This window comes from Gopherus evgoodei, chromosome 2, assembly GCF_007399415.2.
Source record: "Gopherus evgoodei ecotype Sinaloan lineage chromosome 2, rGopEvg1_v1.p, whole genome shotgun sequence".
NCBI classification, from domain to species: Eukaryota; Metazoa; Chordata; order Testudines; family Testudinidae; genus Gopherus; species Gopherus evgoodei.
Window position 1 is genome coordinate 56,814,737 of NC_044323.1, and position 25,201 is coordinate 56,839,937.

General features: G+C 42.3%; 1 protein-coding gene across 2 annotated transcripts in view; it reads left to right on the plus strand.

The window, feature by feature from the left end:
• AHR (aryl hydrocarbon receptor) overlaps nt 1-24,888 on the plus strand; it is a 98,509-nt gene extending 73,621 nt beyond the window's left edge. For both annotated transcript variants that reach the window (XM_030550712.1, XM_030550713.1), the window contains 4 exons: nt 1,711-1,820; nt 11,522-11,663; nt 12,487-13,753; nt 21,902-24,888. In XM_030550712.1, the coding sequence (XP_030406572.1) occupies nt 1,711-1,820; nt 11,522-11,663; nt 12,487-13,753; nt 21,902-22,060 (1,678 nt within the window). In that variant the 3' untranslated portion in view covers nt 22,061-24,888. The remainder of the gene's footprint in view (nt 1-1,710; nt 1,821-11,521; nt 11,664-12,486; nt 13,754-21,901) is intronic.
• The last annotated feature ends 313 nt before the right edge of the window (nt 24,889-25,201 follow it).

The window sequence follows — 25,201 nt, forward strand, 5'->3', positions numbered from 1 at the left end:
GACCAGTTTCCAAACCATTATTTTGTGTTCATTTAAAAAAATAAACTCTACTAGATTTCTAGATCAACGTAGCACAACCATGCCCCAAGCATGGAAAAAAGCCCACTAAGTTGATTTCTCCTACAAGATAAAATCCTCTGGCCTCTCCCGATTTTTTTCCCTTCTCCTTCCCTTTCTGAGGTCAGATTTTCAGTGTTCTCAGTGCTTTAAATCTTCACTCCCATTTATGATTGGGTAATCCTGGTCAGATTCCCCTGGACCCATGGTGTACAATGTACAGCCAGATAATCCTCCACCCTTTCTGTCAGTATATGAGTATGCTTTTCTTATGTTCCCCCAACTACTACTAGTCCCAATAAAGAAAAGTAGATATAAATATATACAAGAGAAGTAAAATTTACTAGCCATGAGGTTGCTATCTTCATCTCTTTCTCTTTCCATTTTTGTTTTTGTATTTATTAGTGTTTTACCTTCCATCTCCCATTTTTCTTGTCTTTTTTATTCACAAACCATTTCTTTATTTTGTCTGTTTCCTTTCCTTTCCTTCTTTATTTTCTCTCATCCTTTTGTTACCCACATCTCTTCCCTTTTTCTTTCTACTGTATCTTCCTTTCTTTGGATTCCCCATTTTATTTGCATCTTCCATTTGCGCCCCAGATGTCTTCCTTCGCAATCTTTCCTTCTACTGAGCATTCCACTGTCTAACTCTCTGGGAGATACCCCCAGCTCCTTCAAAATTATTGCCTCTTCCATTCTTCCTCCCCATTCCTGATAATATCCTGTTGATTCTGCTGTGGCCACCAAGGGCTCTTACAGACTCCTGTTGACTTCTATGGAGCATGGTGCTACTGCCAGCACAACTCTTGTGTTCCGTTTAGTACAGTGGCGTTCGTGTGCACTCACACTGAGCAGCTCAAGTGAGTGGCAGCTGGCATGAAATGCAGAAGATGGAAGAGGTCTTTAATACTTGGAGGAAGGAGATGCTTAAATTATTTTTTTTAAGGGAAAGGGGGTTCAGAGACATTATGGGCATCTGTGCTGCAGAACTAGAGCACCCAGTGCCAGCCTCCTTTTGCTGACTCTGATTCAATGGGAAGCTTGTCTTCACAGACCACCTAATTACACTATGAACATCTGCAGACACTTCAGTAACATAAGTGGCATATTCTTGAATACACCCTTGGCTAGAACAGATGGAGAAAATTGCCCAGAAAACTTATCTAACTAGTAAGGAAATGTTAGGGGGGAAGTTTAATGCCATATTTAGCACCTACTAGTAAGACATGCCGTGATTTGCACGCACACAAAAAGAAGTGCCAAGCAGACCAAGGGGTCCCGTTAGAGTAAATGGGAGCTACTGCTTGCACAGTAATTCTGAAAATTACCCCACTTATTTGCTGATAAATAACAAAATACAGAATTAGGAGCTTAACTTTAAATATCTATTTTTGGAAATCCAGTTTCATTTTGTGGAAGCTTTTCTGTATTCTGAAGTCAGCTTAGGTAAATAATAAAGGCTGTATGGCTCATGATGTATTTGCTAAATTTTATAAGAAGGATCACATAAAATCTTGCATAAAATCTTTATTGTAAATGCTGATGACATACTCTGCTGTAGCAGAAATGTTTAGCCCTAACTGATTAATTCCTGTGTTCATACTGTACATTGATACACCAGTAGTGCTACAATTTGTTTTCCTTGTCTTACAGAGGAAGAATTGTGCTGGGATACACTGAAGCAGAGCTGTGTATGAGAGGAACAGGATATCAGTTTATTCATGCAGCTGATATGCTTCATTGTGCTGAGAATCATACCCGAAGTAAGTGTAATTTGCCATCTGTGAGGCAGGCTGCTAAAACAAAGCAAAGGTTACATTTATACTAAAGAATGTTATGAAACATAACCAAAATTAATCTAGTCCAGGGGTTGTCAAACTGGGGATCGGTACTCCTCAGGGGGTTGTGAGGTTATTACATGGCTGTGGGGGGGTTGCAGACTGTCAGCCTGCACCCCAAACCTCGCTTTGCCTTCAGCATTTATAATGGTGTTAAATATATTAAAAAGTGTTTTTAATTTATTAGGAGGTCACACTCAAAGGCTTGCTACGTGAAAGGGATCACCAGTATTCAAAAGTTTGAGAACCACTGATCTAGTCATTTACAAAATAAACACTTTTTTCTTTGTACATGTCCTTCTGCTGCATACAAGTTTATACTAGAAAAAGAAATATTTAATATTCCTATCTGGACCCATTTTAGTTAAATATCCCAGTTCCTGTCATATCCTGCTGTTCACAGTTCCTGTTCCCCACAGCCCAACTACTGCTATTTCAGCAACTTATCTTAGGGAGATGGATTTTAAGATAATTTTCCTGTAAGAGGCTAAATTGAGAACTTTGTGACCCACAGGTACTTCTCTTTTAATCTTCATTGGAGGTAATGTTTAATAATTTCCTGCTATCCCCTTAGACATCTGTAGTAAATCACTTAGACCCTGCTCTTCATTGATCATTTCTACAGCAAACTGGTTAGCCATCCCCCATCCTTTCACCCAAAGGGGTGACAAGTAGAGACACAGTCCTCCCTGACCTGTGCAATCTCACATGTGTAAGTGGACCCTTGTGTCTGTTCAGAGCCTCATTAATTATCTGCCTACTCAGATCAGCTTGCAGGCTTGGAAGCCTTTAAGAACAATTTGATGGCACACTCCATCAAATCTAATCATGCAATGTATGTAAATATTACAAAGGTAGCTTCATTACTTCCAATTTCTGGCTGAGAGCAGGATTGGAAATGGTGGTACTGAAGGGAAAATTATTTCAAACATTTCAGAACCTCAAAAGATTTGGTTTTTAAAATGGGAGAAGGTTCAGGGAAGACGTGGAATAATTTTTTCCTGTTGGTTTTTCCCACTCTAGTGCTAAGTATATTAAATGCCTCCTTATAAAATAGATTTTTTCTATTAGAGACTCTTGCAAAATAAAAAAGTAAAAGTTTGTAGTTCCACTTGTGTCTAGGAATGCAATTATTTCACCACTGTCTATACTATAAAAGTGACAGTTGGATCGCAAGATGAAGCAGTGGCAGATAGACTTTTTGCAATAGCATCTGAAAACTGTATTTGAAATACTCACTGTTATGCTATTTTCATCATATTAGAGATATAAAACAACTAACCATGACCCAGCCTAGACTCAAAGCAAATCCTCTGTGTGGTTGTCATAAACAGATAGCTAAGGGTTCTTCTTCGAGTGATTGCTCACATCCATTCCAGTTAGGTGTGCGCGCCGTGCGTGCACGCTCGTCGGAAACTTTTTACCCTAGCAACTCCAGTGGGCTGGCAGGTCGCCCCCTAGAGTGGCGCCGCCATGGCGCTCAATATATACCCCTGCCGGCCCACCCACTTCTCAGTTCCTTCTTACCGCCGTGTCGGTCGTTGGAACTTTGGAGCGCGGCTTTGCTGTCCTCCACATCCCTAGCTCTCCTTGTTACTACCGTTGTTACTACCATTGTTAGTTAGTGGTTAAGTATAGTTAGTTAATTAGTTTGTAATGTAGATAATATTGTACATAGTTGTTAGCCAGTCTGGGCTGTAGCCCTTCCCGGCACCCGGCACCGGGCTCATGCCTGGTTCGCCGGGCTTTAAGCAATGTGCGGCCTGTAAAAAGCCTATGCCAACCAGCGACCCTCACGACGCGTGTCTAAAGTGCCTGGGGGAATCGCACAGGTCGGACAAGTGCCGCATTTGCAAGGCTTTTAAGCCCAGAACAAAGGAGGAGAGAGACCAGAGACTCAGGACTCTCCTAATGGAAGCGGCACTTGACCCGGCAGCTTCGCAGGCCGTGATCTCTACGCCGGCACCGGATCGCACCGGCACCGGAAAGACTCCCCGGCACCGACCTTCCCCGGCACCGGGTGCAGAAACAAGACCATCAAAGTCTGCAACTCCAGCCAGGCAGACTCGAATGGAACGCCCGGCATCGACATCTGCCGTGGCGCTACCGGCACCGTCGACTCCGGGCCCGGTGGGTCGGTCGAGTCCGGTACCGCTGAGCTCCCCCATAAGATCTGGGGTTGAGCTGTTGGTCCCGGCGCCGTCTCGGGACTCACGCTCGCGATCGAGGTCCCGACGCCACGGTCGCTCGAGATCCCGACGCCGCTCGCAGTCCCGGCACCGCTCCCCTCAGCGGTACCGGTCGTACTCGCGGCACCGATCGACCTCCAGACGGTCACGGTCTGGTTCCAGCCGCCGATACCGGCACCGTGACTCTAGGAGCCAGTCTCGCCGTCGTTCAGCGCACCGGTCGACCTCCCGGCACCGAGCTGGTGGCAGGTCCCGGTCCCGGTCGACCTCCCGGCACCGCGTCGGTGGCAGGTCCCGATCCCGGCACCGAAGCAGCGGCCGGTACCAGTCCAGATCCCGGCACCGAGACAGAACTCGGTCCCGATCCCGGCGCCAGTATGACTCCCGGTACCAATCCCCGGCACCGAGAACATCTTCGGTGCTGGACCGCGGAGACTCTTACCAGCCGCGGTCGGCCCCACCATGGCCTTCTAGACAGCCGTCGGTGTCATCACAAGCGGACAGCGTATATGCGCTGGGCACCGACAGACAAGCGGCTCTATTCCAGGACTCTCCGCAACAGGATCAGGGTCCGCAGCAGTGAGGGTTTTGGACACCCTGGGCGTACCATCAAGCCCAGGGCCCCCAACAGCTTCTTCCTAGGCCTGCAACGGCGGAGCACAGGGTGCCGGAGGCGTCGTTGTCTCGCCCCCCTCCCTCCCCGGATGGAGAGGAAGGATCGAAGCAGCAAGACCCTGGTCTTGCTCCTGAGCCAGAGGCGAGGGCTGAGGCGGACCCCCCTGCTGGACACTTTCTTGCCAGGAGTCTCCTCATCCTCCTCTCCTGACGAAGCGGTGGCTGGCACTTCCTCCAATAGCCCTCCTCCGCTAGATCTCAGGGCACACCAGGACCTCCTTAGGCGAGTAGCACAGAATCTGAGCCTGCAAGCCGAGGAGGTCTCTGAGATCGAGGACCCCGTCGTCAGCATCCTCTCCTCCAATGCTCCCACCAGGGTCGCCCTACCCTTCATTAGGACGATCCAGGCCAACGCCAATACAATCTGGCAGTCACTGGCCTCCATCCCCCCTACGGCGAGGGGCGTCGAAAGGAAGTACATGGCCCCCTCCAAGGGCTATGAGTACCTCCATGTTCACCCGACACCATGTTCCCTGGTGGTGCAGTCGGTGAACGAGAGGGAGCGCCACGGACAGGAAGCCCCAGCCCCCAAATCCAAGGAGGCCAGGCGTATGGACCTCCTCGGCCGCAAGGTCTATTCGGCTGGGGCCCTCCAGCTCAGGGTTTCAAATCAGCAAGCCCTTCTTAGCCGCTACGCTTTTAACTCATGGGTGGCAGCGGACAAGTTTAAAGAGCTGCTGCCACAGGAGGCTCGTCAAGAATTCGCGGCGATTCTTGACGAGGGCAAGAAGGTTGCACGAACCTCGTTACAGGCCTCTTTGGACGCTGCAGACTCGGCTGCCCGTACCCTCGCCTCGGGGGTAACGATGCACCGCATCTCCTGGCTTCAGGTTTCTGGCCTTCCACTGGAGCTCCGATACACCATCCAGGACCTCCCGTTCGAAGGCCAGGGCCTGTTCTCAGAAAAGACGGACCCCAGACTGAAAAGTCTTAAAGACAATTGGGTCATTATGCGCTCCCTCGGGATGCACATGCCGGAGACGCAGCGCAGACCCTTCCGGCCGCAACAGCAGCAGCGGCGTAGGCCATACCCCCAGTTCCGCCAGCGGCAGGACCTTAATAGGCGCCGCGGCAGGAATGGAAGGCGTAGACAGTCGGGGAACCAAGGGGGGCAAAATCAAACCTCCTCCAAGCCCCCGCCTGGGCCCAAACCTTCGTTTTGAAGGTGCGCCCGAGGGCGCAGTACCAGTTTCCCCCACGGATCCTTTCCCCCCATTTTCCAACCGCCTTTCGTTTTTCCTCCAGGCGTGGACCCAAATAACATCCGATCGCTGGGTCTTACGCACGGTGCAGACGGGATACCGCCTGCAGTTTGTATCATTTCCTCCCTCCCGCCCCCCTTCCTTGTCCCTCTTCAGGGACTCCTCTCACGAGCAGTTCCTTCGGCAGGAGGTACAGACGCTCCTCGACAAAGGAGCTATAGAGGCGGTTCCGGAAAACGAGAAAGGCAAGGGGTTTTATTCCCGCTACTTTCTGATCCCCAAGGCCAAGGGAGGCCTCAGGCCCATCCTCGACCTGCGAGAGCTCAACAAGTACCTAGCGAAGTTGAAGTTCCGCATGGTGTCCCTGGGGACCATTATTCCATCCCTGGATCTGGGAGACTGGTATGCCGCCCTCGACATGCAGGACGCCTATTTTCATATTGCCATATGGCCACACCACAGACGATTCCTTCGATTCGTGGTAGGCCGCCTTCACTACCAATTTGCAGTCCTCCCATTTGGCCTTTCTACAGCTCCGAGGGTATTCACAAAATGCATGGCCGTCGTTGTGGCACATCTTCGGCGCAGTCGTATCCACGTGTTCCCTTACCTAGACGATTGGTTAATTCGGGGCACATCGGAGCTACAGGTTTGCAGCCACGTCCGCAGGATCACCGGCCTGTTTGCTACCTTGGGCCTCATGATCAACGTGGGCAAGTCCACCCTGCTCCCCTCGCAGAGAGTGGAGTTCATTGGGGCCACCCTGGACTCCACCGTGGCCAGGGCCCTTCTGCCGTTGCCAAGGTTCCAGGCGTTGTCGGCGATCGTTCAGCGCTTGCGGGCAGCCCCCTTGACATCGATACGGACATGTCTAACCCTGTTAGGCCACATGGCAGCATGCACATTTGTGACCGGTTACGCTCGGCTCCGCATGAGGCCCCTCCAGTCGTGGCTCATCGCACACTACCGGCCGGCAAGGGAACCACTAGACATGCTGATCACTATCCCCCAGGGGGTGTTGGATTCTCTCAGCTGGTGGCTAGACCAGTCCGTAGTGTGTGCGGGGCTCCCATTCCACCCGCCCCAGCCCTCGGTGTCCCTTATGATGGATGCCTCAGATGTCGGCTGGGGGGCCCACCTGGGAACCCTGAGAACACAGGGCCTGTGGTCCCCACAGGAGGTGAAGCTGCACATCAACATGCGGGAGTTGAGAGCGGTCTGCCTTGCTTGTCAAACGTTCTGTCACCAGCTTCAGGGTCGTTGTGTCACGGTATTTACCGACAACACGACGACCATGTACTATATCAACAAGCAGGGCGGCACCAGATCCTCTCCCCTATGTCATGAGGCGATGCGACTCTGGGACTTTTGTATAGCCCACTCCATTCACCTCACGGCTTCCTTCCTCCCCGGAGTGCGGAACACGCTGGCGGACCGCCTGAGCAGATCCTTCCTCTCCCACGAGTGGTTCCTTCGCCCGGACGTCGCCCTCTCGATCTTCCAGAGGTGGGGTTGTCCCCGTGTGGACCTCTTTGCGTCCGGGGGGGAACAGGAAATGCCAGGCGTTCTGCTCTTTTCAGGGCCGGGAACCCGGGTCTATAGCGGACACCTTCCTTATTCCGTGGACAACCCACTTGTTCTACGCGTTCCCCCCTTTCCCGCTGGTCCACAGGGTCCTTCTGAAGGTGCGCAGGGACAGGGCCTGCGTGATCATGGTAGCCCCGGCGTGGCCCAGACAGCATTGGTACCCCATGTTGCTGGACCTGGCCATAGCCGACCCAGTTCCCCTGCCCCTTCACCCGGACCTGATCACCCAGGAACACGGAACTCTCTGTCACCCAGACCTCCAGTCGCTGCACCTAGCAGCGTGGCTCCTGCGTGGCTGACCAGTTCTGAGTTACGCTGCTCCACCCCGGTACGGGAGGTACTCTTGGGCAGCAGGAAGCCTTCCACTAGAGCGACATACTCGGCCAAGTGGAAGCGTTTCTCCTGTTGGTGCGTGGAGAAAGGTCTCCACCCGATGGAAGTTTCGGTGGCCAATATTTTGGACTATATTTGGTCCCTCAAACAACAGGGCCTGGCGATATCGTCCCTGCGGGTCCACCTGGCGGCTATCTCCACCTTTCACCCGGGTGGGGATGGCCGCTCCGTTTTCTCTCACCCAACGGTGTCTAGATTCCTTAAGGGGTTGGAACGTCTATACCCTAACGTCCGACTCCCTGCCCCGACCTGGGATCTTAACTTGGTGTTGTCTCGGCTCATGGGGCCCCCTTTCGAGCCGTTAGCTACTTGCTCCCTACTCTATCTTTCTTGGAAGACTGCCTTTCTAGTAGCTATCACCTCAGCTAGACGGGTGTCGGAACTCCGGGCTCTCACGGTAGACCCCCCGTATACAGTCTTCCATAAAGATAAGGTGTAGCTGAGGCCACACCCTGCCTTTCTCCCTAAGGTGGTCTCAGCCTTCCACGTCAACCAAGAGATATTCCTCCCGGTTTTTTTCCCAAAACCTCACTCTTCAGGCAGGGAGCAACAGCTCCACTCGCTTGACGTCCGTAGGGCTCTCGCGTTCTATGTGGAGAGGTCCAAACCGTTCCGCAAATCCCCCAGCTATTCGTGGCAGTAGCGGACCGCATGAAGGGGCTTCCCATTTCTGCGCAGAGGTTATCCTCATGGGTAACTTCCTGTATCAGGACCTGCTATGAGCTGGCCCATGTTCCTACGGGCCGTGTGACTGCGCATTCTACCAGGGCGCAGGCGTCGTCGCTGGCTTTCCTCGCCTGTGTGCCCATCCAGGAAATCTGTCGGGCAGCGACCTGGTCATCGGTCCACACCTTTGCTTCCCACTACGCCCTGGTCCAGCAGTCAAGAGAGGATGCGGCCTTCGGATCTGCAGTGCTCCATGCCGCGACTTCTCACTCCGACCCCACCGCCTAGGTATGGCTTGGGATTCACCTAACTGGAATGGATGTGAGCAATCACTCGAAGAAGAAAAGACGGTTACTCACCTTTGTAACTGTTGTTCTTCGAGATGTGTTGCTCACATCCATTCCACACCCGCCCTCCTTCCCCACTGTCGGAGTAGCCGGCAAGAAGGAACTGAGGAGCGGGTGGGCCGGCAGGGGTATATATTGAGCACCATGGCGGCGCCACTCTAGGGGGCGACCTGCCGGCCCACTGGAGTTGCTAGAGTAAAAAGTTTCCGACGAGCGTGCACGCGCGGCGCGCACACCTAACTGGAATGGATGTGAGCAACACATCTCGAAGAACAACAGTTACAAAGGTGAGTAACCGTCTTTTAATGTCTCTTTCACCTGAAGCACCTGTCCAGAGGACCAATCAGGAAACAGGATTTTTTTTCAACTCTGTGTGGAGGGAAGTTTGTGTCTGAGTCTTTGTCTGTCTGCCTGCTTTTCTCTCAGCTTTGAGAAGTGATTTCTGTTTTCTAATCTTCTGTTTCCAAGTTGTAAGGACAAAGAGATCAAATAGTGAGTTATATGATTTCTTTTCTTTGGTATTTACATGTCTATAGTTGCTGGAGTGCTGTGAATTGTATTCTTTTTGAATAAGGCTGTTTATTCATATTTCTTTTAAGCAATTGACCCTGTATTTGTCACCTTAATACAGAGAGACCATTTGTATGTATTTTCTTTCTTTTTATATAAAGCTTTCTTTTAAGACCTGTTGGAGTTTTTCGTTAGTGGGGAACTTCAGGGAATTGGGTCTGCAGCTCACCAGGGAATTGGTGGGAGGAAGAAGTCAGGGGGAAGTCTGATTTTGCATTCCTTCTAGGTGAAGAGGAAAGTACTTTTGTTTCCAGGATTGGAATTACAGAGGGTGGACTCCTTCTGCTTAGATTCACAGAGGTTGCTTCTGTGTATCTCTCCAGGAGCACTTGGAGGAGGGAAGGGAAAAAGGATTATTTCCCTTTGTTGTGAGACTCAAGGGATTTGGGTCTTGGGGTCCCCAGGGAAGGTTTTTCAGGGGGACCAGAGTGCCCCAAAACACTCTAATTTTTTGGGTGGTGGCAGCAAGTACCAGGTCCAAGCTGGTAACTAAGCTTGGAGGTTTTCATGCTAACCCCCATATTTTGGACGCTAAGGTCCAAATCTGGGACTAAAGTTATTTGACAGTGGTGGGCTTGTTTTTCATTTTATTTTATGTTTTTGTAATTGCAGTTTCCTTTCTGCTAGAACACAGTTTCAGATTTTGTCATTTATGTGCTGTTGTATTTAGTAGTCTCTTCTATGGGGCAAAATAATGGACCATGGTGCCACTAAATACTGGGGAGGGTTGTACTGAATTTTCTCAGTGCCTGGAGTGACTTTCAGCAGAACGTTCCCTTGGCATTCCAGCCCCTACTTACCACCTAGGGAAACTGGACTTTATGGTGTAAGGTTATTAAAACCAAAACTAACACACACTAGGTTTTGGTCACTCACCCCAGGTTACTGGATACTTCAGGATCTAACCAAAAAACAATGCTGGTAGCCAATCTGTAGTAAACTACAGATTTATTAATAAAATAAATGTTATTAAAAAGGTTAAAATCAGATAAAATATATTACAGTTGTATCAGAATATATAAATCCAGTTGATAGCAGAGATGTAATGTCTGCTAATGTCCATAAGTCTCTCAAGGCTTTCCCAAAATTAGCTTTTTGGGGATCTCAGTCCAGTGCCTCAAAACTCCCCTCCTGTTTAGAGTTCCACCGATCAGAGAAGGCAGGATCGTTCCCAGTGCAGCTGCTTGGTGAGTGTCACTGAGGCAGCATGAGTTTTCACCTGCTGAGGAATGTGAATCTCCATTGTTAAACAAAGGACACTTGCTTTGAAATTAACCTTTTACTTCCCATCCATATGCAAATAATCCAGTTACATTGGTTTACATAAAGTAATGGCTGGCTATTCATTTTAACAGAGAGAGATAATTGAAGACAGTGCAGGTAATATCATTAGTTTCATACAGTATATACATATGTTTGATCTTACGGTTGGTTGACTGCATACAGAATACAGACAGACAAAAACAATTCCATCAACATTTTCCTTGTTCTCTTATCAACATAATTGAATGGGCTGGTGTCTGCTAGCCCATTTAACATCACTTTGATACTAGCACACAATTGAATTGACCTGATCACATCGCAGTGCCTCTTGACATGCCTTTAAAGGTTTCAGGCAGGTGGACTGGCTAGTTCATTTTAAACTGTGCTGGTTTGTCAGTGTCACATGAATATTGTAGAATTCATTGTGATTTTTGTTCTTGTATTTACCCATAGCCAAAGTAAAGCTTCTTGGCAGGCAGATCATATATTCATTTTGTTTTTATTTTACTTTCTGGGTCCAAATGGGTTGGGTTATTGCATGTCAATGGGTTTATTGAGAACATAATTCTGTAATATGGAAGCATACTATTAAGTACTTACCTTTTTACTAATAGTTAATTGGAGACTTAAATTGCTTTTCAAGTGGAATTATTTATATAACATGCTAAGTTTTCTTGTTTATTTCTTAACTTGAAAAAATATTAAGCAGTATATTTGACCTTTTTTAATTCTAGTGATAAAAACTGGAGAGAGTGGCATGACTGTGTTTAGACTCCTTACCAAAGAAAAGCGATGGGCCTGGGTTCAAGCAAATGCACGCCTAATCTACAAAAATGGAAGACCTGATTATGTGATTGCAACACAGAGACCTCTTACGTAAGTAACTGTTACAGTATAGCAGTTTAGCTTGAAAACTCCCAACCTACCATCTGGCATAGATCTTATTAAGATGCAGGGATTAGGGGGTAATGTTTCTGGTTTTGAATGTTCTCTACATGCTGCAAAGAGCTTTGTTATATTTTTTTAAGAGTTAAAAATTGCCAGTGTTGCAATAATTCCATCTGTAAATCCCTCCCTTGGTATCTCAAATTGTATGCAACACTGATTATGGCAGATGCCGTTGTTTCTCTCAGGAAGTAAATTTAATGAAACAAAGGCACAAGATGGTTCCATCCACCCTACTTCTATTTTTCTCTCCTTTTTGTCTTGGAAGAAATCCAACTGCAGCTGCGGAGATGACATATACTACTCATAGGAACTAACTTCAGGAGAGTATATACTGAATTCCATTCCACTTATTATTTAGCATTATCCATACAAACCGAACACTTACTTGACACTGAGAAATGAAAAATACCTAGAGAATTCAGTGCTGAAAGATCCATGCTCCCAGCAAGTCAAGAATAGTAGAATATGAAGTATGTCATTTAGGTTTATCAGATTGCAAACATAATATTGATAAACATGTGGAAGTATTACAGTAAATAAATCCCTTATATCATGATCTGTTGCTCATTTTACCCACTAGAGTTAAGTTTTAATAGCCAGATTCCTCAGTGACTGGCACTTTAAGTGCCTGAAAATAGAATAGTTCACTTTGCTAATGCTTCAATTCTAGGAAACAAATAGAACGATGCTGTTTTATTGTAATTTACTATAATACTGTAATAAAGTACTGTATTTTTTTTGTCAATTTCAGAGAAGAAGAAGGGTCAGAGCATTTACGGAAGCGAAACATGAACGTTCCTTTTATGTTTGCAACTGGTGAGGCTGTGTTGTATGAGGTAACCTTCCCTTTGCCTAGCCTAATGGATCCGTTGCAGACAAAGGTTAAAAGCACGCCTGGGAAAGGACCTGCTGCCAAAGCTGCACTACATAAAGAATATGTTAATCCAGACTCACTTCTGGGTGCCATGTTAAGGCAAGATGAGTCTATATATCATTGTCCTCCCGCTTCAGATAAACTTTCTTTTGAGAGAAACTTCTTTACGGACACCAGTGATGAATTGGGCAATGTTCTTAGCAATGACTGGCAGGATAGTCTCTTACCAACTGAAAATAACATCCTGAAACAGGAGCAAACCAACTACCCCCAGGAAAGTAATTTAATGCTTACCGAAGACAGCACAGGGCTCTTTCAAGATAATAAAAATAGTGAATTGTACAACATCATGAGAAGTCTGGGTATTGACTTTGAAGATATAAAATGTATTCAGCAGGATGAGGAGTTTTTTAAAACAGAATTTTCTTGTGTGGATGATATTGGAGACATAGACATAACTGATGAAATCCTGACCTATGTTCAGGATTCCCTAAATAATAAGCCTGACTTCTTGTATTCAGGTTGCCATCAGCAACAGACAACGGTTCAGAACTCTGACTGTTTGATAGAGCAACATTTGGATAAGCTGCAATTTAATCAGCACCAAAAACAGATGGCTGAGCAGCATCAGCAGCAGTTATGTCAGAAGATGAAGCATATGCAAGTCAATGGGATGTTCACAAATTGGAACTCTGGTGGTGGTGTGCCTTTTAGCTATTCACAGCAACAGCCAGTGCAATATGTTTTTTCTGACATGCATGGCACTACTCAAGAGTTCGCTTACAAATCAGAAGTCAACCTTGCACCTCATGCATGTAGGGAGGAGTTTATGCCTTATAAACAGCTCACAACCCACCTGGTGCCACAGCTCTCTAATTTTACCCAAATAGATTTCCCAATAGGATGCTTTGACAGATCAACCTGTCCTGATTCTTCAAGCTTGGAGGATTTTCTCAGTTGTTCACAAGAAGTCCCCGAGAATCAAGAGTGTGGAATAAACTCTCAGTCATTTATGGTAACTCCTCAAACATGCTATGCAGGTGCTGTGTCTATGTACCAGTGTGTTCCAGAAACTCAACCCAACTCTATGGATCAAATGCAGTATAAGTCTATGATGGAGGGTCAACAACTATTGTTAAATAAGGTATGATAAAGGTCATTGTTAAATTGTATTGCATGTTATAATAGTCTTTAGCAGGAAATATAGATGGTTTATGGGATACAGAACCTGTTATCAACTAAGTCATTGGATTTGAAACTAATGCAGTTGTAGTAATCAATGAGAGGTACTGTAACTTCTGTTCATTAACCTGAAATGAGCCATGCTCAGCCCAGGTCCCAGGGGATGTGTCCATATCACAGGAACCTCTGCAAGTTTAACTGACAGAGATACCAATTGTAAGCATCCTCCCTTTTAAACCTAGAATTAGTTCTTCCAGGCCAAGCCTGAGCAGAATGGCAGAAGTTTGGAGTATGCTTGTATCTATTTTGTAGGTAAATAGATTGCTGACAGTACAATTGTCCGGCACATTTCATTGTCAAGTCATTTTAATCATACATAGATCTATCTTACTTTAAGAATAAGAGATGTAAACTTTCATCGTTTGGATTCTTACAGTACAAAGCTTCTGTTAAATAAACATCTCGCTGCTTAATTTAATATATTTTAAAGATCACATTAATGTACAAATTCTAGTTTTACATAACTTGCATGGAATCATATGAATCCCTGTCCTACATATGTGCAGGTATTGTGAGAGAGGTTTCAAACTGTGTGGCAACATGTGGTGCACTGTTAAGATGAGAAACTGGCCTATACATATTTTACTCCTGAAATACCACAACGTTTTTAAGAATTAAGACTTACAAATTTTGTTTAAATTTATACAAAAGTACATGTTTAAGTATTGCTTTTGCTCTAAAAGCTGCAATGTTAAGAATATAACAAAAATTAATACAAGTTACATAAATAGGATGTGCACACAGAAATAAAAATTAAATATTGGTTAGGCCTTGATTGGTGGGACTAATTGCCCTAGCGCAGGAAGTTCAAAGCAGAGCATGGACATAAATTATTTTAAGATACACCTATCTATAAAAACACAACTTTTATTTTCTTTAGGAGTATACAATTTTTAGTTTAAGAAACTTCCAAAAGAGAGAACTGTTAAAAGGGTGAAAAGATTATTCAGAAGCATATCTTAATTCCACAGAAAAGTTTGATCTTTTAGGACACATGCAAGAAAAACCAGGAATGAATTCTGATTTAAACTAGGAGTTATGTGCTAATTGTTTTGAATATGCAAAGTCACTAGCTATATTGCACCTCAGTCAAAGGAGACTAATATGGCAGCAGAAAAAAATCAGAACAATTATTTCCTGTTCCTCAAGTTACTGATTTTTAAAAAATCAGGTCTTATCTACCTTTTTGTTTAAATGGTAGGCATATCCATATTTTGTCCAGGAGAGTGCAAAACAAAATAATGTAACACATTAAAATAGCGTAGCCATTCTTCAGACAATGTTGTCAGCAAAATTCTTCCTGGGTAGAATTGAGCACATTAGCAGCTTTGGAAGAAAAACTTCCAATTTCAAGACAATTCTTTGAATGTAATGGCAGCTATCTGCATTGCAGTGCATTTAAATTGTATTATTTATTTCTATTGTAATAATGTCCAGACGCAGTAATCAAGACTGGGGCCCTGTTGTGCTAGACATGTAATACAAAGACACATGATTCTTTTTCCAAAGAGTGTATATTTTAAGGCAGGGGTCGGCAACCTTTCAGAAGTGGTGTGCCAAGTCTTCTTTTATTCGCTCTAATTTAAGGTTTTGCATTCCAGTAATACATGTTAACATTTTTAGAAGGTCTATTTCTATAAGTCTATAATATATAACTAAACTATTGTTATATGTGAAGTAAATAAGGTTTTTTAAATGTTTAAGAAGCTTCATTTAAAATTAAATTAAAATGCAGAGCCCCCCAGACTGGTGGCCAGGACCCAGGCAGTATGAGTGCCACTGAAAATCAGCTCCCATGCCGCCTTCGGCATGCATGGCATAGGTTGCCTGCCCTTGTTCTAAGGCCATAATCCTACAAACGCTTGTGCACATGAATAGGTATTTTCCGAATTAAAGCATTAACTGGCATTTAACATACACAGAGCAAGGAAGAAGAATACAGTCAGAAAATGTACAGTCTATTACATAATATCAGAAGTAAAATGAAGACTTATTACCTTTCTTAATCTTTCATTAATTAAATAAAATATAATTATAGAATTATAAAACCTCCTTTAAAATCGAGCACAGTTCTGCACAATTAGTAGCTTCTGCTTGAGAGACCCAAGACTGGAATAATATGAAGATGCTTTGGCAAAGTTCAGCAAGGAAGCTTACACAACACTTGGCTGCACTATGTCTCACTCTAGTCAATGCTATTAATTCTTCATAGTCCTAGATAATAGTGTTGGAAAGCATCTCCTGCGTCATCCAACTTCATCCCCTTCTAATAGTACAGGATTGTCATTTACACAAATATGCTTGAGCATTGTTATGTTGATGCCTATTTTTAATAGCCAATTTAATTTTTCTTTTTTAACATGTAAGTTGTTAATTTCTTACTATAATACTCATAGCCACTCTAATTACTCCCCATTTTGTTACTTCATTTTGAGAATTTTTCTCTTCCCATTCTTCAGCAAAAATATCATGCCAGAGTACTTTAGTGGATTGTCACAGTACTAACAAAATGTACTGTCATTATATATAGTTAAAATTAAATCTAGTTGTTAGGCCATGAAAATGGCTAAACCACTAGAATACTGTGTTCTGATTTTTCACCTTTTTGTAGTAATGTTAATGCATCAAAGGGAGACAAGCAACCAGGACAATGCTATGTTAAAATATATTTATATCATGGCTGTATTTATTGTTGTCAGAAGAGTGAGTTATTCCAAACAAATGGGTGTATACTTGTAGTAGTAATCACATGAAATAAGTTCCAAACCAAAGCCATGACTGTAAATAATATAAATGAATTGGAGACGTGTTTACCGTAGATAGGGAGAAGTTATTAATGGTTATAGTTAAAAAACAGATGCAGTTACCCTTTTTATGATTCTTCCATCCCTAGTTAGTTTCTCTATGACTAGATTTACAGTTAATGTCCAGAAGGGATGGCTTTGGGTATGTCTACACTGCAATAAAAGATGTGCAGATGCGTGGCATAGCTGTGTTTAGCCCAGGTCAGCTGACTCAAGCTTTCAGGGCTATAATATTGCAGTGGGGAATGTCTCAGAGCTGGAGTCCCAGCCTGAGCCCAAATGTTTACATTGCAATTTTGTAGCCCCTGTCCCCTAAGCCTTGTGAGCATGAGTCAGCTAACCTGGGGTCTGAGACTCAGTGCCATGGGTTTTTTATCGCAGTGTAGACATAACCTCAGCATCTCTAGTCTGACCTCCTGCATAACACAGGCCATAGGACTTCTTCAAATTTGATTTTAAAGTTTCCAATGGATTAAGAATCTACCACAACTTTTGGAAAGTTCTTCCAGTGGTTGTAAGACCAGTGTCCTTTTAATAAATGGGGTCTATTCCCCCCTGCTAATTACTACTATATGCTCAGCAAAGTCTACCAGACAATGCACATATTAATAAGTGATCTCACCACAAAATGGATTTAATGAAGAACATTGAAATAATCCTGTCCTGGTGGGGGATAGCTAGTGACTTAGTAGATATTTCCATAGAATATCAGGGTTGGAAGGGACCTCAGGAGATCATCTAGTCCAATCCCCTGCTCAAAGCAGGACAAATCCCCAGGCAGTTTGTTTGTTTTTTGTTTTTGTTTTTTAAACCCAGATCCCTTAGTGGCAACCTCAAGGATTGAACTCACAACCCTGGGTTTAGTAGGCCAATGCTCAAACCACTGAGCTATCCCTGCCCCCGTCTCTGATTACGATTCTGTGAGTATTTCTAAAGAGAATTGAGAATTTGCTTTATTTTCCACAAATATATGGAATATTTGTGCATATAATTTTTGTAAAATGATAGAAGTATTACATCATAAGAATGGTCAGACCAAAGGTCCATCTAGCCCAGTATCTGTCTACCGACAATGGCCAATGCCAGGTGCCTAGGAGGGAGTGAAGCTAACTGGCAATGATCAAGTGATCTCTCTCCTGCTATCCATCTCCATCCTCTGATGAACAGAGGCTAGGGACACCATTCTTTACCCTTCCTGGCTACTAGCCATTTATGGACTTAGCCACCATGAATTTATCCAGTTCCCTTTTAAACATTGTTATAGTCCCAGCCTTCACAACCTCCTCAGGTAAGGAGTTTCACAAGCTGACTGTGCACTGTGTGAAGAAGAACGTCCTTTTATTTGTTTTAAACCTGCTACCTATTAATTTCATTTGGAGACCCCTAGTTCTTGTATTATGGGAATAAGTAAATAACTTTTTCCTTATCCACTTTCTCCACATCACTCACGATTTTATATACCTCTATCATATCCCCCCTTAGTCTCCTCTTTTCCAAGCTGAAGAGACCTAGCCTCTTTAATCTTTCCTCATATGGGATCATCTCCAAACCCCTAATCATTTTAGTTGCCCTTTTCTGAACCTTTTCTAGTGCTAGAATATCTTTTTTGAGGTGAGGAGACCACATCTGTACACAGTATTCAAGATGTGGGCGTACCATGGATTTATATAAGGGCAATAATATATTCTCAGTCTTATTCTCTATCCCCTTTTTAATGATTCCTAACATGTTGTTTGCTTTTTTGACCGCCTCTGCACATTGCATGGACATCTTCAGAGAACTATCCACGATGACTTCAAGATCTTTTTCCTGACTCGTTGTAGCTAAGTTAGCCCCCATTATATTGTATGTATAGTTGGGATTATTTTTTCCAATGTGCATTACTTTACATTTATCCACATTGAATTTCATTTGCCATTTTGTTGCCCAATCACTTAGTTTTGTGAGATCTTTTTTAAGTTCTTCACAATCTGCTTTGGTCTTAACTATCTTGAGTAGTTTAGTATCATCTGCAAACTTTGCCACCTCACTGTTTACCCCTTTCTCCAGATCATTTGTGAATAAATTGAATAGGATTGGTCCTAGGACTGACCCTTGGGGAACACCACTAGTTACCCCTCTCCATTCTGAGAATTTGCCATTAATTCCTACCCTTTGTTCCCTGTCTTTTAGCCAGTTCTCAATCCATGAAAGGACCTTCGCTTTTATCCCATGACAGCTTAATTTACATAAGAGCCTTTGGTGAGGGACCTTGTCAAAGGCTTTCTGGAAATCTAAGTACACTATGTCTACTGGATCCCCCTTTTCCACGTTTGTTGACTCCTTCAAAGAACTCTAATAGATTAGTAAGACACGATTTCCCTTTACAGAAACCATGTTAACTATTGCTCAACAGTTTGTTTTTCTATGTGTCTGACAATTTTATCCTTAACTATTGTTTCGACTAATTTGCCTGGTACCGATATTAGACTTACCGGTCTGTAATTGCCGGGATCACCTCTAGAGCCCTTTTTAAATATTGGCATTACATTAGCTAACTTCCAGTCATTGGGTACCGAAGCCGATTTTAAAGGACAGGTTACAAACCTTAGTTAATAGTTCCGCAACTTCATATTTGAGTTCTTTCAAAACTCTTGGGTGAGTGCCATCGGGTCCCGGTGACTTGTTAATGTTGAGTTTATCAATTAATTCCAAAACCTCCTCTAGTGGCACTTCAGTCTGTGACAGTTCCTCAGATTTGTCACCTACAAAAGCCAGTTCAAGTTTGGGAATCTCCCTAACATCCTCAGCTGTGAAGACTGAAGCAAAGAATCCATTTAGTTTCTCCGCAATGACATTATCGTCTTTAAGCACTCCTTTTGTATTTCGATCATCAAGGGGCCCCACTGGTTGTTTAGCAGGCTTCTTGCTTCTGATGTACTTAAAAAACATTTTGTTATTACCTTTGGAGTTTTTGGCTAGCCGTTCTTCAAACTCCTCTTTGGCTTTTCTTATTACACTCTTGCACTTAAGCTGACAGTGTTTGTGCTCCTTTCTATTTGTCTCACTAGGATTTGACTTCCACTTTTTAATCAGTTGATTAAAATAATCCTGGGAGATATTGGGGGGGGGAGGTTTTGAAGAGAATTGCCGAAATGCAGAATATCAAGACTAATAAAAACTTTTCAGCACTCACTTGATTTTGTTAGATGTGGTAATGATGATCATTCATTCAAAAAATCCAACTGCATTAAGTGGGGTACATTCCAATTTATAATACGCACTCATGGAAGAACCATAAAAGCTGATCACCCCACACTCAAAAATATGACCTTAAGTGGATTTTGAAATTGTAACATTCTTGATGAGGAAATTGGTAGTGTTGAAGTAGGTTATGCTTTCCACAAGCGGGGTGGGGAGGGGATGGGGGTGGGGGTGAAATCACACTAAAAATCTGACTTTGAGAAACTTTCAAGACCTACCGGTAGGTGTCTACACCTTCTGTCATTGGAGTCAGTGACAAAACTCCCATTAACTTCAACAAAAGTAGGATTGTGCCCATGATCTTAACTTTACATTTCTCATTATTCCAGTGTGTTCTATTTGCAAGTGACCATAGAAATCAGGATTTATCCATGCAGTATTAGTAAACAGAGTAAAAACCGTTTTATTACTAAAAAGTTAGAACTGAACAAGTTTCAAGGCATACTGCAGATTTGTAGTGCAGAACCAAAACATATTTATATATAGCAACTCTTATTAATATTTTGCTAAAAAAAGTACCCCAAACAGTCTTGAGTAAATAGAGAAAAATAAACTTTTAACATCTTAAATATCTGTTGTATATTAAATGAAATACTTGAGTCTTGTGCCATTAAGAATGCTTTACATTCAACAACCACTAAGCTTATTTTACTACTTCAGAAGTTTGATAATTCTTCAGAACCAGTTTCAGAATTCCTGGAATGGCCAACTTCTTTTTAATTTTAGATGCCAGAAAAGTTTTCATAACCCTAAAATATTGCCTGTTATCTTTGTGTAATCTTAATTTTGGGGGAAGAAGAGAGGTGGGGGAAAACCATAAGTCCACAAACTCTGTCCTAAGCAAAAGTAGTTCTTGTCCCGAACTAGGGTCATCTTTGAGATGTATGGAAATATGAAAAATGTATTATTGGGGGGGTGAGTTCTTTTCTTTCCCATAGATAGCTCTCATGGATTTACATGCCCAATTCATAAGGTGACACATAGTTGCTATCAGACACAGTATAGGATTTTTCTATATACAGTATTAAGCTTTTAATCCTTTGAGTATCACATAAAAACTTCTATTGAAAGGTATGATTTGAAATTATTTTAGTGAGTTCAACAATAAAGAAATAGCTAGACCATTCCCTTTAGATATCAGACATACCCATTGTGGTGATGGTTTGATTTACTATTTGTATTGCAGTTGTGCCTAGAGGCCTCAATCAAGGGTCAAGATCCATCTGTGCTTGATGTTGTGCATACCTGTAGTAAAGACAATCCCTGCCTGTAGCTTATAGACTTAAGGCTTGTTGACAAGTCCATGAGTTTGCCTTCTGTACTGTGACTTATGCTTATCATGTTAAACATGACTGTTTTACTGTGCCTTTGTACTTCTCTCTTCACCCTCTAATATGTTGTGTATCTCTATTGGCCCCAGCCATAATGCAAAGGGCTGGTCTCCAGGAGTATTTAGTTTGTGGCAAGGTAGGGTATGAATCTACCCTACACTAGCCTATTGTGCTCTAGCTGTTGTGGGTACCATGCTGATGAACATTGGCATTTCATTAATGTGCCAGTTTGGACAAGTCCTATCTCAAAGAACTAAGATCTAGTCCTGTCTTAGGCATCCAGGCATCTACAGAAACTTAGGCACCTTGGGGACTTTTACAGCAAAAATATAGTCATCCAGTAAGTTTAGACAGCCACTTAGCGTGGGTTTTGTGGATTGCAGTGGTGCCTAAATATTGGGTTGAGGCACCTGAGTCACTTTGTGGACCTGGGGCACTAGATTAGCTGATCATAACTAGTTTCTGCTCCCTATAGAAGAAGCATTACTTTCACAATCGGAATGGGGTTGGGGTGTGGGGGTAAATACCACCAGAAGCTTAGCCAGAGAATGCAGAAAGAGTCCCTGTCTATTTTAGAATTAGAGATCGCTAATCTTACCTGTGCATTTCACTAAATGCTTTTGAAGTTTTTAAAGGAAGCAGTCAGTAACCCCTGTCATATTTTTTTTTCAGCTCCAAAATGGTTTCGGTGGAATAAATGTAGATGAAGCATATCCCTCTCAGTTAGATGTCATCAGTAACACACAGACTGCCACACACCTTCAGCCTCCTCTTCATCATCCGACAGAATCCAGACCTTTCTCAGATTTGGCATCCAGTGGATTTATGTAATTGAGCCAATATCCCATCTCTGGTTTTTGATGGATGTCACTTTCGCCTGTGAAGGAGCACTTGATAAGGCTATGAACACTGGGCTTTAAAGCCCTAAATACATTTTGATAAGTTGAGGCTAGTTGCACTATATACCAATAGGATATGTAATCCAAAACCTTACTTCTTGGGGTGGAAATAGGAACTATACTTTGACTAAAAGTGTGCATGCGCTGTTGTCAGTCAGATTGAAAATGTGGTGTTGCTGCAATATGGATTATGTACTACATATATCACGTTGTAGAACATAAGATAAGGCAAATGGTTTTATTATTTAGAAAATAAATGGGCACTTTGACAACATTACTTGTAATGGCACAAAGGAAGATGTTTTCACTCTTGGATTATTGCCAGATTTCATTTTTTTTTAATTAAAATTTAAAAAGAATGATCTAAAAGAGCATCAAAAGCACTTATTTTTTACTGTATACTAAGCTCTTTCCTTCAATTAATTAATTACCTGTTTTAGCTCTCTTTATTTTAATTTCCAATTCTAGCACTTTAATCGATGGATTAAAACAAGGATTTGATATGCAATTTTAGGTTTTATAGAAGCAAATCCATTGCATTCCTCCTTTACTGTCAATCTTAAGTGCCTCACAATTTAGCTACCTTATTTTTGAAAGGAAGCTTGTTTTAGAAAACATTCACCATTAGTCATTGACATTGTGTGAACTTTTTTAACTAACTTATACAGTGCTACTGGCTTTCTTTTTTCTATGAAGTTTTTAGCAGTGGCCATTTCAAATTGGACTCATTTCTGAGTCTGCAGAGTTGTAACACTTATCTGGAGATGTAAATGTTTTACACTTAGTTCAAGTAAAGGGTTTTGTTCTGTACTTCATGTCTGCTTTCTTCAGGTAAAACAGGGTAAAAACAACAGAGATTTTGCACGGGAGGATTCCTCAAGATTGGTTTCAGATTTCAGTGATGAAAAACATGTGCCTTCTCTTGTGTTAAAACACTTGTAATGTTCTTCAGAAATAAAAGTAGAAGGCTGCTCTATGCAAATACTTTAACTGAAATTGATATTGAAAGGGTTAACTTTTAAATTATGGGGGAAGAGCTTTCTCAATAGTAAATGGTATTGAGGTTTACTTTTTTTGTGAAAAATTGTCTTCACTGATAGTCAGAGTTTGGCTGCAGTTTTTAACATTGCAGGGGGAAGAGAGGATTTGCTATTATTAAATATTATCCCTGATAAATTGCACTCTAAAGGAAAAGAAGTGATTTTTTTTGAAAAGAGATCTATGTGCAAAATATAAAAATGAAAAAAAAATTAGTTCAAGTTCAGAGAGATTTTTTCTTGTAATGAAAAGGATTTTTGTATTTTTTGTTTTCAGAAAAGCTAAAAATATTGCTTTGGGGTGTTTTTTTATTTGAGAGAACTGTTAGATTTGTAGACACCCATGTTTGGTGCAAAATAGTAGCATAATAGAAAAATACAGAAACATGTATATGTTCAAATTATTGCATACTCTTGTGTGCTGTATAGTTTATATAATAAAACGTCTTTGTAAAATATTTTAAACCAGTTAATTTTAAAGTGTTACATCATATATATAAAGATGAAATGTTTACGTTCATTATGTATAATATAAATTTACAGTGTAGACAGTTTGTTAAAAAGGAAACAAAAATAAACCAACATCCTCCTGGTTGGTGTTCATATTGTTTAATACAAGGACAACTGGAGTTTTTTAACTTGAGGAGAGAGAATATTTTGCAAAATTGTTGAAAATGCGATGAGGGAGGTTTCATTCCACCATTTGTGCAATCTGCACTGAAATAACTAGAAAGCTAAATACTGTGTATTAGATTTTCATCTCATTTCTTTGATTTCCTCTTGGAGAGTGTGTTTCAATGAGTAGAACTAATTTCCTTCTATAGTGTAATATGATCTGCAAGACAGAATATCAGATTCAGTTGCAGAATTTCAGATGCATGACTTTACCAGTTCCTTTAAATAAAGTTACCAAGGGAGAAATGAATGTCCAGGGAAATAACTTGTATTAATACTCTACATTATTCAGGAAAGCCCTAAAAAGAAATTATCTTGGGACATGAAATTAAATTTTTAAATGTTTCAAACTTAGTGATATCTCACACTGAAAACAAAGTTGTGATTTAATATCTGGATTCACATTTTAACATTTAAATTTTTAATTTAAGGTAAGTTTTAACCAATTTCTAGAAAGGCTTGCATTTCTCGTTAGTGCATCACTTTTAAGAGTATGAATTTGACAATCTTATAAATTCTGTAAAACTGAAAGATTCAAAGGGATAATGTACATTTTTACATCAGTATAAATAAAAATGTATCTGATCAGTCTAGCGAAACCAAAAACCTGTTGTTCTACCACTAAGTGCCAAGGAAGCAGCGGTACTAGTGTACTGCCTTATTATAAACAATTGTTTTGTTATATACATATCAGTTTATTTTCTGTAGCTATGGGTACAACAAACCCATGATTATGACTGTGTATTAGTGAACTATTAATCTACACCAAACTGCTTCAAAAGTGCATAGGAATTTTTGATTTTTTTCATTAGCCCTCCAGTTCTGTTATGAGTAAGATATAACCCATTGTTAATCAGTATTACTATCCATTTTTTGTACCAGTTTTCTTGGCTTGTTTTGCTTTAAGTTCTTATTTCTGATTTGCTATGCCTGCACATATCATGCAATACATTTCTTGGGTTAGGGTATGTTTTTGTAGTGTTCTTACTGACCTTCAATAATGTTTGTAAAACATAATATATGGTAATAAAATAATCATTTGAATGTAGCTGATATGTATGTTCTTTCACTACAATCAATTATTTGTCTATCGCAGAAGCTTTGTGATTACACCACTGTGGACTTTGGAATTTCCCAAGTATTAGACACAAGCACATGTAGACAGTTTTAGTGCTGTATATAAAAACATTTGAACTGTAGTTCTGTATCAATGACACAGAATGGTAACTGGCAGCTTATCAACATTTTAAATATCAGCAGCAATTAACTCAACAGTTGAGTTGGATTAGACACTACTTGCTAACCAAATGATATGATACCAGGAAACCTGAGTTTGATAGGCCCAACATCTGACTTGACAC